The sequence below is a fragment of the Ascaphus truei genome, chromosome 1, assembly GCF_040206685.1.
Source record: "Ascaphus truei isolate aAscTru1 chromosome 1, aAscTru1.hap1, whole genome shotgun sequence".
Lineage (NCBI taxonomy): Eukaryota > Metazoa > Chordata > Amphibia > Anura > Ascaphidae > Ascaphus > Ascaphus truei.
In genome coordinates, this window is record NC_134483.1 from 34,531,201 (window position 1) to 34,544,884 (window position 13,684).

The 13,684-nt window shown below is 43.7% G+C and overlaps 1 protein-coding gene across 2 annotated transcripts in view; it reads right to left on the bottom strand.

The window, feature by feature from the left end:
- DYM (dymeclin) overlaps positions 1–13,684 on the bottom strand; it is a 516,199-nt gene that overhangs the window by 299,684 nt on the left and 202,831 nt on the right. For both annotated transcript variants that reach the window (XM_075586074.1, XM_075586063.1), the window contains exons 9-11: positions 12,511–12,693; positions 8,870–9,048; positions 3,812–3,937 (exon numbers count right to left, since the gene is read on the bottom strand). In XM_075586074.1, coding sequence (XP_075442189.1) covers positions 3,812–3,937; positions 8,870–9,048; positions 12,511–12,693 — 488 coding nt within the window. The remainder of the gene's footprint in view (positions 1–3,811; positions 3,938–8,869; positions 9,049–12,510; positions 12,694–13,684) is intronic.

Consider the following 13,684-nt stretch of genomic DNA (forward strand, 5'->3'; position numbering starts at 1 on the left):
TTAGATTGTTAATTAAAGAGTTCGGTCTTGTAGACGTCTGGCGCCACTCGCATAAAGGTCAGAAGATTATTCTTTCTACTCAATCCCACAAGACTCCTACTCTAGAACTGACAATATATATGTAACCCCAAATATTTTGGAAATACTGGTTCACTCAGATATAGGCTCTATTACGTGGTCGGATCATGCCACTGTGACGTTTTTGTTTGACCACCCCCCCTTTCCCAAGATTCAATTATTCCACTAGAGAATTAATGACTCGTTACTAAATTATCCGGAAATTAGCTCACAAATTGGAGACTCACTCAAAAACTATTTTCAGATAAATAATGGGTTAGTAGCATCGACAGCTATATTATGGGAGGCTCATAAGGCCACAATTAGAGGACAGCTTATCTCAATTGCATCCTATAGAAAGAGAATTAAAATGGAAAAACAAAAATATTTAAAGGGTAAAAATTGTTATGTTGGAACGCTCACACAAAAAAAACCTGTAGAGGAAAATGTATAAAATACTGAGCCAGGCAAGGGAGGAGCTTAAAAGATTGCATTTGGAAGATGTAGAGAGGGCTCTTAAATGGCCCAAGCAGACATACTATGATAAGGGACATATAGCAGACCGTTTATTGGCAAATAAACTCAGCGGGATTACAGTAGGACAAGGGCTTCGGTCCCCGCTATTGGGTTAAAAGGAGGAGGTGTCACATACAATCCCTCAAAGATTGCAGAGGAATTTGCTACATTTTATGTGGATCTCTATGATCTCGATAATTCAACCCCGAATGCGAAAATTCCGGGCTCGTTCCATATCGAGAGCTATTTGAGAGATTGTAATCTCCCAAAATTGACAGAGGAGGATCATAACATTTTAAATGCAAAAATATCTCAGGTCGAGCTTGGGAGGGTGGTTAGCTCTTTAAAGCCTTCAAAAGCTCCTGGCCCAGCGTTTTTTCAAATTTGTATTATAAAAAGGTTATAGGAATTCTAGGGCCTTGTGTGCTAAATTTATTTAATGATTTTCTCAGCGGAAAACAACTCCCCCCGCAGATGACGAAGGCCAATTGAATGGTGATCCCTAAAGAGGGAAAGGATCCTTTATGTTGTGGCAGTTACAGGCCAATCTCACTTCTTAATACAGATATGAAAATCTATAGTTACATTTTGGCAAACAGGTTGAATCCAATTCTTCCTAGATTAATACATTATGATCAGTTGGGATTTGTGAGTGAACGCCAGGTATCGGATAATACAAGGAAAATTATTAATGTTATTGACCAGATACACAAGTCTAAATTGAAGGCGGTGTTACTGAGCCTGGATGCAGAAAAGGCATTCGACAGGATAAGGTGGGATTTCCTAGATTAAACGCTAGAGGCATTTTGGATTTTCCGGAGTCATTATACAGAGGTGTGTCCCCTCTCTCCTCTTCTTTTTGCCTTAACAATTGAGCCTCTCGTGCTATTATAAGAGCCTCCCCAAATATACAAGGGAACAAAATAAAAGAGTACTAGAAAAAATTTCACTATTCGCAGATGATATTTTAACTATAGCTAATCCATAGGCATCCCTCCTGAATTTACAATCTTCCTTTCAGAAATTTGGTGAACTATCTGGGTAAAAAAGTTAATATGGGATTGTCGGAAGCTTTAAATTTGACTCTCACTGAAAAGGAGGTTGAGGTTCTTAAACGGCATTTTGATTATAAATGGAAAAAGACCCACCTAAAATATCTGGGGATATATTTTACTAGGGACTATAATTTATTATATTAATATAATTATCCTGATCTTTTTTCCAAGATAAATAGATATTTGCAAGCTTGGAATTCTCACTGTATTTCCTGGCTAGGGCGTATTACTGCGGTAAAGATGAATATTCTTCCTAGAGTTTTGTATTATTTTCAGACATTACCAATATCTATCCCATATAGAACTATAAAAGATATTCAAAATGGAAATATGCAATTTATTTGGATGCATAAACAACCGGGAATAGCCAGATCAATAATGTTTGCTGCTAAAGAAGGAGGGAGTCTGGCAGTCCCAAAATTTTTAAAATACTATATAGCCTCTCATATGAAACAAATGCAGTACTGGCATTCACCGAGAGGGGTATATGCCTGGGTAGATTTAGAAAGCTCGCTGAAATACCCGATTGGGCTGCCCTCTTTGTTATGGGTGGGAACTGGGAGACAATTGGAGCCGGCAGTAATCAGGTTTACTTTGAAACTTTGTCAGATGTCCATAAAAAAAAGGGTTATGTCAACTCCATCTAGGTTCACACCCCTGTTTGGTAATCCGGGTTTCTTCCAGGGTTTCGGGGACAGAGTTTTGAAATTTGGAGACAAAGAGGGATTCTGGAGGCGGGAGATTTGATAGAAAAGGACAAGCTAATGTAATTTGAGGAGTTGATGAGAAAGTATGGCCTCCCCCAAACTGAGCTGTTTAGGTATATGCAGGTTCATCGTTTTATGTGCCAGGGTTTCTATGAGGAGGTATCTCCCAACTACACCCGATTTGAAGATCTACGTAAAACAAAAAAATATCAAAGGGGGTTGATTTAATCTCTTTATCAGGGTTTAGCCCCAAAACAGGATACCCCGGATCACAAATATATGGATCAGCGGGCGTTGGATTTTCAGACTGAAATAACGAGGGAGGACTGGGAAGATATCTGGGAAAATGCGGGTAAAAAGTCTATTTGTACGGTAACAAAAAACAATAAAAAAATGTTTAGTTACGCTGGTATTACACCCCCAAAAGACTAAAACATATGTTCCTGGGGACCTCGGATAGATGTTAGAGGGGATGTGGTCAATTAAGAGATCTGGCACATATTTTGTGGTATTGCCCAGTAATGCAGACACACTGGAGAATAGTTCGGAAGTTAATAAAAGATGTAACTGATATTGAGATTCCGATCCAATTTTAATTATGTTGGCTAAACCCTACAGGTGCAACGGGCATTATTTGAACACTTCACACGTTGTATACCTCAGAATACCCATGTCATGGCACGTGATTTCTTCCAACCTTCCCGCCTTAAGACGCGAGTGCAGAAAATGGCATTTTAGTGTTAAACACTGAAATTGGCACAGTAGCACAGTACTGTACACATTACAATTCATTCATTTCTGCCACAGATACGAAACAGAATCCATGAAATTCAAACAAAGCAATCGCGATAAACACGTGTGCCTGGTGTGATTGGCCGCGTAAAGTACAGCAGCGCACACGAAAACGGCACCGTGATTTGTTCGAGTAACGGCCGCTGCATCTGTATGGAAGATGTGAACCACTATATCTCTAAATTGATCCTGCATATCCTAACGGCGGCTAGATGTGCTGCAGCAGCAGCAGCGTGGAAAAAACACTCCCACCATCCAGAAAAGAGGTTATTAGAAGGGTTAATGATGTTCAATTAATGGAGAAACTTACCTCGTTTCTGAACCATACTACTGAGAAGTATGCTGGGGTCTGGGATCCCGGATAGGGGTATGCCCCCAGAGGAAGAGTTGATGTGGGAGTGTTTTGTGCGGAAGGTATTGTCTAAGATATTGTATAATATGTCATGTGATTGTTGATACTTGTAAAGAATTTGGATTCAAAATGGTTGCTTCCCCCCCCTTTTTCTTTTTTGTATCCTTTGCCCTCCCATTTATCTTTGAAAACTTTAATAAAAACATAAGTAAAAAAAAAAAAGTATAATGACTAAAATACAGACATAATATACTTTATCTTCATTTTTTCCCCCATGGAAGAAAATAGTTTCATACAGTAGGAACAAGAAGAAAACAAACAAAAAACCTCACCACTTCATGAATAGATCGGTTGAAACCATCATCTTCTGTGAGGATCAGCAGGATGATGAGGGCCATGTAAACATGGTGGGAGTTTCTCTCTTCGACATGATACAGAATCTCTAATATGGGTAAAACCTTAAAACCAGAAGAGATGCATTAGTGTATCAACAAAAACATTCCAAGATACTGATACCAATGAATGTCACATTTCTTTCTGAATGGACCTGTATTAAAAGAAGTGCTTGGCAAACCCCGTCTTGCAGATCACATTTATGGAGGGATCAAAGCTGTCTTAGCATCTCTGCTTTACTAGGGATCTAGCATAATTGACAATAGACACCGATTCTCCAATCTCATGTGAAGGCAATGAAAAAATAGCCGGTTGCCATGATCTATGGACTATTTTGTAGCCCTCTAACCCCATAGTATCTGATACTAAATATGACGCAGTGGAACTCAACATTGTTTCCTTTACCACAAATTGACAAAATTCAAAGCAGTCGTCACTGGAACGTTATAAAGTCCATACTGCTTGGTAATGTGACCCATTCAGTATCTTATATTCGTGCTGAACAACTTATGTTCAACTTTTCTTTACCTGTTCCCTCTTTACACTGTGATGATATACACAACTGAAATCTGTGTTGATACAGGAGTAATAATTATTGCTTATATAGAATTGTTAGCATTCTAGACTAAACTTGATGTATTAGCTTTTATTGACATATGAGTCTGTTTTTATTGTAACTTTGTTAGTGTGTACAAGGATCTATTCGTAGCCTCACTGGTGAAGTTGCTGCAGACCATCCCACACTGCAGGGAGCGGGTTTCCTTAGCAATTTAACAACGCATTACAGGGAATCTTGTCTCAGGCGGCCAATTCAAAGATGCCTTAAATACACAGTTACCAACCTTTTTTACACTGTGCACCCCTGATAGAAAATATTTGATCCACAAACCCCTAATTAATTAAATCGGTCTTATTGCCTACTCAGACTATTGCTAACAAAACTGTTTGACTGATCCAGGGCAGTCTAGTGTCTGGGGATTGCGGGAGGAAAGCAGTGGCTCAGAGAAAAGACACTGACTCAATGAGTCAGAGTTTGAATCAGGTCTATTGTGATCTGGTTTGAAACTGATTCAGTTGAACAACAATTCTACTTGTTGCCAAGTAGAACAAAGATAAACCAGTCAAACAAAAATTAAATGAACCCAACAAGTGCACTGATGAAGTGCACTTAAAACAGAAGGGTTAAATCTAAAGAACCCTGATTGGTGGATACCGAGCAAAGCACCCCGCCTAACGCCCACTGGGAGGCAAACTCTGAAACCGTCCCAGTGGACTCGGCGTACGAGTACTCTGCCCGAATAAGGGAGTGTACCAGCGCCCGGAACATGGCCACGATGTTTGTCGGGACCCCCCTCCAAACACTGCTTCCTGGTTTTACAAATGGCTACCTTAGCCAATGCCAGGAGCAGGTTGACCAGGAGATCCCTTGGCTTATTGTCCCGGGACACTGGGCACCCAAAAATAAAAAGATGAGGTGAGAAGTGCAACCAGAACTGCAGGAGAAGGCTCCTTAAGAAGGAAAAGAGGGGCTGCAGTCTGGCACAACTCGAATAAATGTGATATACGGACTCCCGCTCGCCACAGAAGGGACAGGCGGTGGGGGAGTCAGTGAAGTGTGCCAAATACTCTCCTGTGCTCAGTGCTCCGTGGAGGACCCTCCAACTCAAATCCCCGGTGGGACGGGGAACCAAAGATGAATAGAGTTCCCTCCACCGGGGTTTCTCGTTCTCGTTCGCAGGGAATACCCGCCTCCAGATGGTGTCTGGGCGGGTGACAAGGGTGAGGTAATGCACTATTTGGAGCACCAGAGAATACAGGACTTTCCTCGGCATGCCGCGGAAACATGCCGGGGACATATCCCCCAACTTGCTGAGGTTGGGGGAGAGAAGAGCCCGAGGGGGTTGCCGTGACTTTGGTTCCACGCAAAAATCCGGAGAGCCGAAGTTGATAGGATGACAAGGCTCTCCGGTCTGCAATACCCCCTCAATGAAGGTGCGGGAGTCGGGGTGGATGGCATCTTTAATCTCCTGGATCAAACGACGAGGGACGCGGGCAGTAAGCAGACCCATCCGGGGCGCGAGCTCCTATGCTCCTACCCAGTCCCGCCGCCCATAGTCCAGGAGATCCCCGACTATGGTCACCTGCGCCAGGATTAGCCGGCGGCAAATAGAAGGTGAATCCAACATCCAAGCCCCCATTGCCGGATTATACAGCAGGGGCTCAGCGAGAAAATCAACCCCCACCGCCTGTTCCTTCCTGGTCGCGGAAACCAGTTTCCAGGCCTTCAGTAAGTCCCGGTAGTATGCCGGCAGCACCGAGAGGTTTCTACCTAAACCCTCGGGCCTGATGAAAAAAAGTTGCCGGTCATACCTCATATTGCGCAGCTGGCGAAAGAAAAAGGTTGCCAGCTGGCACCACTGCGGAGACGGATCTGCGAATAGGTATCTCTGCAGGTATTGGAGGCGGAAAGTGTGTAACTGGGAGCGGACACACACCAATCCCTGTCCACCCTCCTCCAAAGGGAGACACGCAACTCCCTCAGAGACCCAATGCTTCCCCATCCAGAGAAAATCCATCAACTTCCTCTGGATCTTGTTGATAAATTCGGGGGTCGTACCCCTGGCTATCAGCCAGTGCCAAAGCTGACTGGCCACCAACTGATTAATCACCAGGGTTCTTCCCCTAAGGGAAAGCATTCTCGACAGATACACCCATGACCCCAGACGAGCAATGACCCGTTCTTCAAGATCACTGAAGTTTTCTGGGGCAGGGTCCTCCGCAGCAGACAGGTAGACTCCCAGATACTTTAGAGTATCGCTCTCCCACGAGACATTCCGAAACGCGGGGGGCAAGGAGTCCACCTGTAAGGGACCCACCAAGATACCGGTGCACTTGGACCAGTTGATCCGAGCAGAAGAGGCCGCGGTGTAGACCTCTTGGCACGCTCGTGCCCGCTCCAGATCATCTAGGTCCTGGGCCACGAGGAGCACATCATCGGCATAAGCCGACAGGACTACCCGCATGTCTGGCTCCCGCAGCACCAGCCCGGTAAGCCTCCTCCTCAGTAGGCAGAGGAAGAGCTCAATGGCCAGCGCGTACAGTTGCCCAGACAGGGGGCACCCTTTACGTACTCCCCGACCAAACACAAAAGGTGCCGTCAGGGACCAGTTGATCTTCACCAAACACTCTGCAGAGGCGTACAGCATCTGGAGAAAGCCCACAAATTGTGGGCCGAAGCCAAATGCCCGCAGGGTCTGCATCAGGTAACTGTGATCCACTCTGTCAAACGCCTTCTCCTGATCTAGGGACAGGATGGCAAGTGATAGACCAGTCCTCTGCGAGTAGTGCATCAGGTCCCGGACCAGAAAAATGTTGTCATTAATGCTCCGGCCCGGGACAGTATAGGACTGGTCGGGGTGAATCACCTCTGCCAGCACGAACTTGAGCCTCAGCGAAAGCGCTTTGGCTACGATCTTATAGTCCGTGCCGAGCAGTGAGACCAGTCGCCAATTAGAGATCTGACGGAGATCCCCCTTCTTTGGCAGCAAAGACAGTATTGCCCGCCGACATAAAAGTGGCATCTCACCGATCTCCAGGGCTTCGGCTAGGACCTCGGTGAAATCAGGTCCCAGCATCTCCCAAAAAAACTGAAAGAACTCCACAGTCAGCCCGTCCAGCCCCAGCGCCTTTCCGCGGGACATGAGACTGAGGGCTTCAGAGAGCTCGGCCAGAGTCAAAGGTAACTCAAGCCGCTCCCTTCCGTCCTCACCGACCGTGGGAAGCCAGAGTTTGAATCAGGAGAACCAGTTTAATTCCCGGGGTCAGCTCCTTGTGACCTTAGGCAAATCACTTAATCTCCCTGTGCCTCAGGCACCAAAATCATAGGGGCAGAGATTGTGTCTGTAACCATCCAACGTGCAGCATACCACGCTTTATACTATAATTGTGAAGCGCTTTGAATCCCATTGGGAGAAAAGTGCTAGATGAAATAAAAAGATATTAATTAATAAGGACCCAAACTGCGTCGCAATGTGTGCAGAAAACATGGGTGCCACAACTGCGGGAGCCTTCAAAGTCACACCCCTTGCAGCTGTGGATGCAAAGTATTGTGGGGAGCGACTTTAGAAGCTACTGTTGTGGTTGATCGCTATACCACTCACGCTAAAGTGATGTTTAGGGCTGTACGAAGGTGCAATCTACACACCGGCTCAGGAACCCACTATACCACATGGGTTGGGGAATCACCGATTTAAAGCAAAAGCAGGAAAGGAGCCCAGCAAACCTCTGCCGGCACCTGGCTGCTCATGGCTCTCCTCTATGTTGTCATTAACACAATCTTTCAATTTATCCCCTGAAACAGGAGAGTCGCAAATTCAACGATTATGTAGGAGGAAGCAGAGTCGAGGGCCGCGGGTACTGGTTCCTGGCTCATTGCAGCTTAGGTCAGAGACTGTTTCAGGTTCCTCTTTGAATTTGCTGGTAAAAAAAAATAAAAAACAGCAAATTCAGTTAAAGGAGAAAAAAAAAAAAAAATCAGTAGAAAGACGCTGCCCGCATGGCTTGTGGCTTTCAGCAGAAGCTTCACGTTCTTCTTTAGCCTCTGAGTTGTCTTTCAGCTGCATTTGATCATTGTATTCCAGTATTTATTTATTTAATGGAAGCTGTTCCATGTACACATCAGCTTTTCAAACCTTTTTTTCATGATTAGATCTGTCGCTTCCAGATTTTATTGCATACACTTTGTAGACGTTGAAACCTGGACTGGTAAAGCTTAGGTTTAACAGTCTCCCAAAGGAGCTATCCTAGCTCTAAAAATGCATATTGATGGCTTTAGAAAAACAACCTACTTAAGATTTGTTTTCAGAGCAGGTCCACCTACATGCACAACAGCTGGAAATTCACATGAATTCATTCATTTGTAAGGACAAGTGTGCACTGTTAAATAATTCAGTGAATTAGTTCACACAACTAAGAGGAGAAACAGTTGAGATACTTACAAGGTTTTCAATATCAGTCCGAGCCAACACATATGTTCTCACATTGCTATTCTGATGCAGTAATGTGTATAAGAGCAGAGTCGCCTGATCAGACTTTTGATGTTCACACAGAGCAGTATACAGACTGTTGAAATTTATCTGGAATGTGTGGGGATTTGGGGTGGGCAGGGCAGAGCTATCTGAAATACAAGACCAAGACACATAAGCATTTCTGTCAAACATGTTTAGTACCAAAAACCCAAATATCATATCCGAGTTGTATATTACACAGAATATAGAGCCACCTTTATGAGAACTATGGTGTCATTGTGGCCATGCCAGTCTCTGCATTTTCTTGCAAAAGTACAGTATAGCAGGGGTTCTCAACTCCAGTCCTAAACATCCCCCAAAAGGTCAGGCTTTCAGGATATCCCAGATTCTGCACGGGTGATGCAGTCTACAACTGAGCCTCTGATTGAGCAACCTGTGCTGAAGCAGGGATATCCTAAAAACCTGACCTGTTGGGGGGGTCTTGAGGACTGGAGTTGAGAATCCCTGCAGTAGAGTACAAGCTCTTTTGATCCGGGCTATTATAAGGCACCTACAATATTCCATGTAGTTGTTTTACATCACTGTGCTGTAACTGAAAGTCTCAGGCTGATACTCTCTAGCCTTTAACCAACTTTCCGGAAAAGTATTTTTTTTCATTTAGTGAACCACCACTTGAAATGGAGCATTTCAACTTGAATTAAAGAATGGAAAATTGAAATAATTAGCACCAATGAAAACAGATGTGAGCAAAACAAAATAATGACTGGATTTTCCCAGTTCTAAGTTGGAACATTTATGCAGATTATTATTCTATTAATCATATCCGTAGAAAACACTTTGTTTCTCGGAAACCAACGTATTATATACTTTACTGTATGTCTAAATGCTACGCTTTTCCCATGGAACGAAGGTATGTGGAAATACTTTACCAGATACTTGCCCTGCCCCCCATACAACACGCTGTAAAGCAGTCCATCCTTTGCTGGAGAAGATGCTCATCTTAATCCTTTGCATGGAGTTTAACTCCTCTCTAGCACTGGGAAGACGGCCTCATGGAATACTGAATATGAGCCTAAGACTTTTGAAATCGTGTTCCTTTGTGTGTTAAAGAAACAGCCTGCCTTAAACACTAAAAATAGACAAGTGTGTGGAGTGAATAGGCTGGATGAGGTACCTCATGGTACCATTTATTTATAAAATATTTTACCAGGAAGTAATACATTGAGAGTTACCTCTCGTTTTCAAGTATGCCCTGGGACATGCGACCATGGTGGCTGACATCTTGGCTACACCCTACAGTAATCTTTATCCTTCTAAATAATGATGTCTGAGAATTTTGTGCGTTTAGAAGTGTCAGTGGGAGTTGAGAAATAATTCTACTGAAGAAAAAAAACACTTACAGAATGAACATCCCTCTGATTATGATTTGGGGGAGTATTACAGTATATAGTAGTGTTATTTAAAAAAAAAAAAATATATATATATATATATTTTTTTTTACAGCTCCACCAAAACCATTAAATCCGTTTTGCAGGTATGGTGATTAACCAGAAGAATGTGAAATCAAAATATTGGTACCTTTGAGGGGGGATCCCTGTTATAGAGCCATTATTACACTTACACATGGATTGTGTATGCTATTGTATCCCATTTCCAAGTCACAGCTTCGAGAAAAGATCACCAGTGGTCTTTAAAGCACATTATGTTTACCATTAATAAATACTGTGTCTCCTGGGACTAAGAGGTTGCACAGGACATACAAGTCAATGGCACACATTTGACACCGTAAATGCAGTTGAATGACCACGTTTTTGAGCTTTACTCCTTATAGTACTCGCTGTACTGGAACAAAAGAATTGAGGTTCACCATATGCTGTCAGGGGTCTGATCCTGTGGTACAGATGAAGTGCTATTTAAGTTCCGTTTGGGCGCAAGGAAACTGCTGATGACCAGAGCCTGACCGTGGCCCGATAGCAGCTCCCCTGCACCCAAAAGCCTAATAATGCTGGCTGCCCTGAAGGGATTAACGTAGCGGGAATCCCATTCAGAAGCAGGGACCGCCACCAGTATAAGAGCTGCACAGAGAGATCAGAGAGAAGCAGTGCCTCTCTGTGTCTCCCAGAGCAGCTCTCACCGCAGATCTCTCTATTTATATTATTTTAAGTCCATAGGATTGAAGCAGGGGATCTCCAGAGCTGAACTACATTCATTTCAGGTCCGGGGACCCTCTGCTTCCTGAGTTACAGGCCTCTGTAGAGGGTGCAGTGTCTCCTGCAAGTTTGAATCACCCGCTTCACAGCCCACGTGACCGGGACATTTAAACAGCGCCAGATACTAGCACCCCATACAGAAGCCTATAACTCAGGAAGCAGAGGGTCCTCAGACCTGAAATGAATGCAGTTCAGCTCCAGAGACCACCTGCTTCAATCCTATGTACTAAAACTAATAATACAAATAGTGAGATCTGCTATAAGAGCTGTGCGGGGAGACAGAGACAGGGACTGCTCTCTGCGCAGCTCTTACAGACTGGTGCGGTTCCGGTATAATTAACGCTGCACAAGTCCCATTAGGAAGCAGGGACCCACGCTGCATTAATCCTTCTGGCAAATTCCCTCTGCGCTGGGACATGAGCGTGCTTGGCTGTGATCACGACCCCCCTAGCGCCACAGTCTGCCCGAATCAAGTGCCGCACAGAGAAACTGTAATCGTGCCACATCAATAGATCCCATGTTTGAATGAATTCAATGGTAGGAAGGTATCGGGACTCATTAAGTTGAAGTATGTATGGCCATCTATGTACATAGCGCTTCGTAGCAGCAATACAAGTGACATAAAACAACACAATGTTAATAAGCTCTTTAGACACAACCCATTAGGAAAAGGAGTCCCTGCCCTGAAGAGCTTGCAATCTAATTGGGAAGTAGAAGGAACGTACAGAGACAGAAGGACGGTGTTCTGATAAGTGCATCTGCAAGGGGCCAAGGTTGATTTATGAGGTGTATAGCACCAGCCACGGAGTTACCCATATGCTTCATTAATGAGGTGTGCTTTAAGATGGGTCGTAAAGTAGGGTAGAGAGGGTGTAAATCCCAGCTGGGACCGAGACGCCTAGAATAAATCTGTATATCGAATAAATCGGGGGAGCGCAAACTTTTGCTGCTGCGCCCCCCCCCCCCCTGTCTTGCCAGCCCCGGTGCTCACGCGCCTTCCCCACCTGTCTTGGAGCCGTGTCAATTGACGCTGCGGGGGGTCATATGATGTCATGTGATCCGCGGCGTCATTTAACACGTGTGACGTCACATTTGATGCCGCGTTGCCATGGCGATGTGCCATACAGGCGTCTGAATCACGATAAGTTGAGAGTTGCAGGTGCCTCACGCGATCCCCCGGCATTTAATTTAAATGCCTTGGGGCAAAGCGCGGGGCCTCTGCAATCGCTGCGCCCCACCCAGAAAAATCTCCCGGTCCCCCTGGCACGCCCCCCAGTTTGTGCACCCCTGCAATAAAGAAACCTTTTTTTTTTCAACTTCATGAGTGACCCATTTGCTAGCAAAAAAAAACCCAGCCCAGGCAACATGTCAAAATCTATTTCAAAGGGACACATGACATACCCTGTGTATTCCTAAAGGATGTGATCGATTGCCTGTAAGGATTTGGACAATCCGGTGCATCTGTTAAATTTGCAAGAACCAGCAGCAAAAGAAGACTCTGGTTGGCCAGAGGAGAAGACTGCTCCTGTTGGGGTGATGGTTTGCTGCCTACCCCTCCCAATGTCAAAACTGTCCAAAGACCACCTGGAAGACAAGGTAAAAGGTTAATACTTCATTGCATTATTCCAACAGTTTCTATTACAGGCATTCAATAAATAATTAAACCATTTGAAATACATATTTTAACTTTTTGGTAGTAAACATTATAGTTTCCAAGGTGTCAAAGTGAACATTATAGTTTCCAAGGTGTCAATGGTCTTTTGAGAAAAAGACAAAAGGTCAAAGTAATCCGGCCGCTCCTCCTCCTACCGTGCTCCCCAAAACTGGAACGGAGACTCTCATAGCCGCCACCAGTCTAAGTTCTTTCTAAACTAAAGCTGTCTCACATTCTAATCTGGTCTTTAACTGTTACATACGCCTATAATATACATTATCTCTAACTGTGCATGCAATGTCTTGTATATAATGTATACCCTGTTCACTTATGTAACTATGTATATGCCGGGGAACACTATTGACCTATACCTACACCTATTGCCAGATCAATCTGATTTTGGGCAAAACTATTTCTCCCCGTGCACAAAAATAAAAAATAGAAAGGGGTTCACATGTGATTTTATTTAAAATAAATAAACATAATTCAGATAATGTGTCCTCATTAAATTCAGAATTATTTCATTCAAATAACAATTGTTATATTCTTACTGAACACTTCATATTTATACTGAGGAGAAACGCTCAGTGATGCCTGCTAAGGGTTCACTCATTTCTGTGCCTGTCAAGTATTGAGCATTATTCATTTATATTCAGTATCAGTGTACCCATATTCTTCAAGGGATTCAAACTGATCAATTAATATATCATTTTGGTATGTTTTTGCACACAAATGAATTGGAGACTGAGGGTGTTGCAATTGTGCTAAAACATGCAATGCAAATATCAAGACAAATGTGTATAATGTGTTTAAGGATTAATGTAGGAACATTTCATTTTCACCGTTTGGACAGCTTTACCCACCTACAACTTATTTTTAATATAACAATGAAATGTTAGTTCAGACAGTATACCTGCCAAG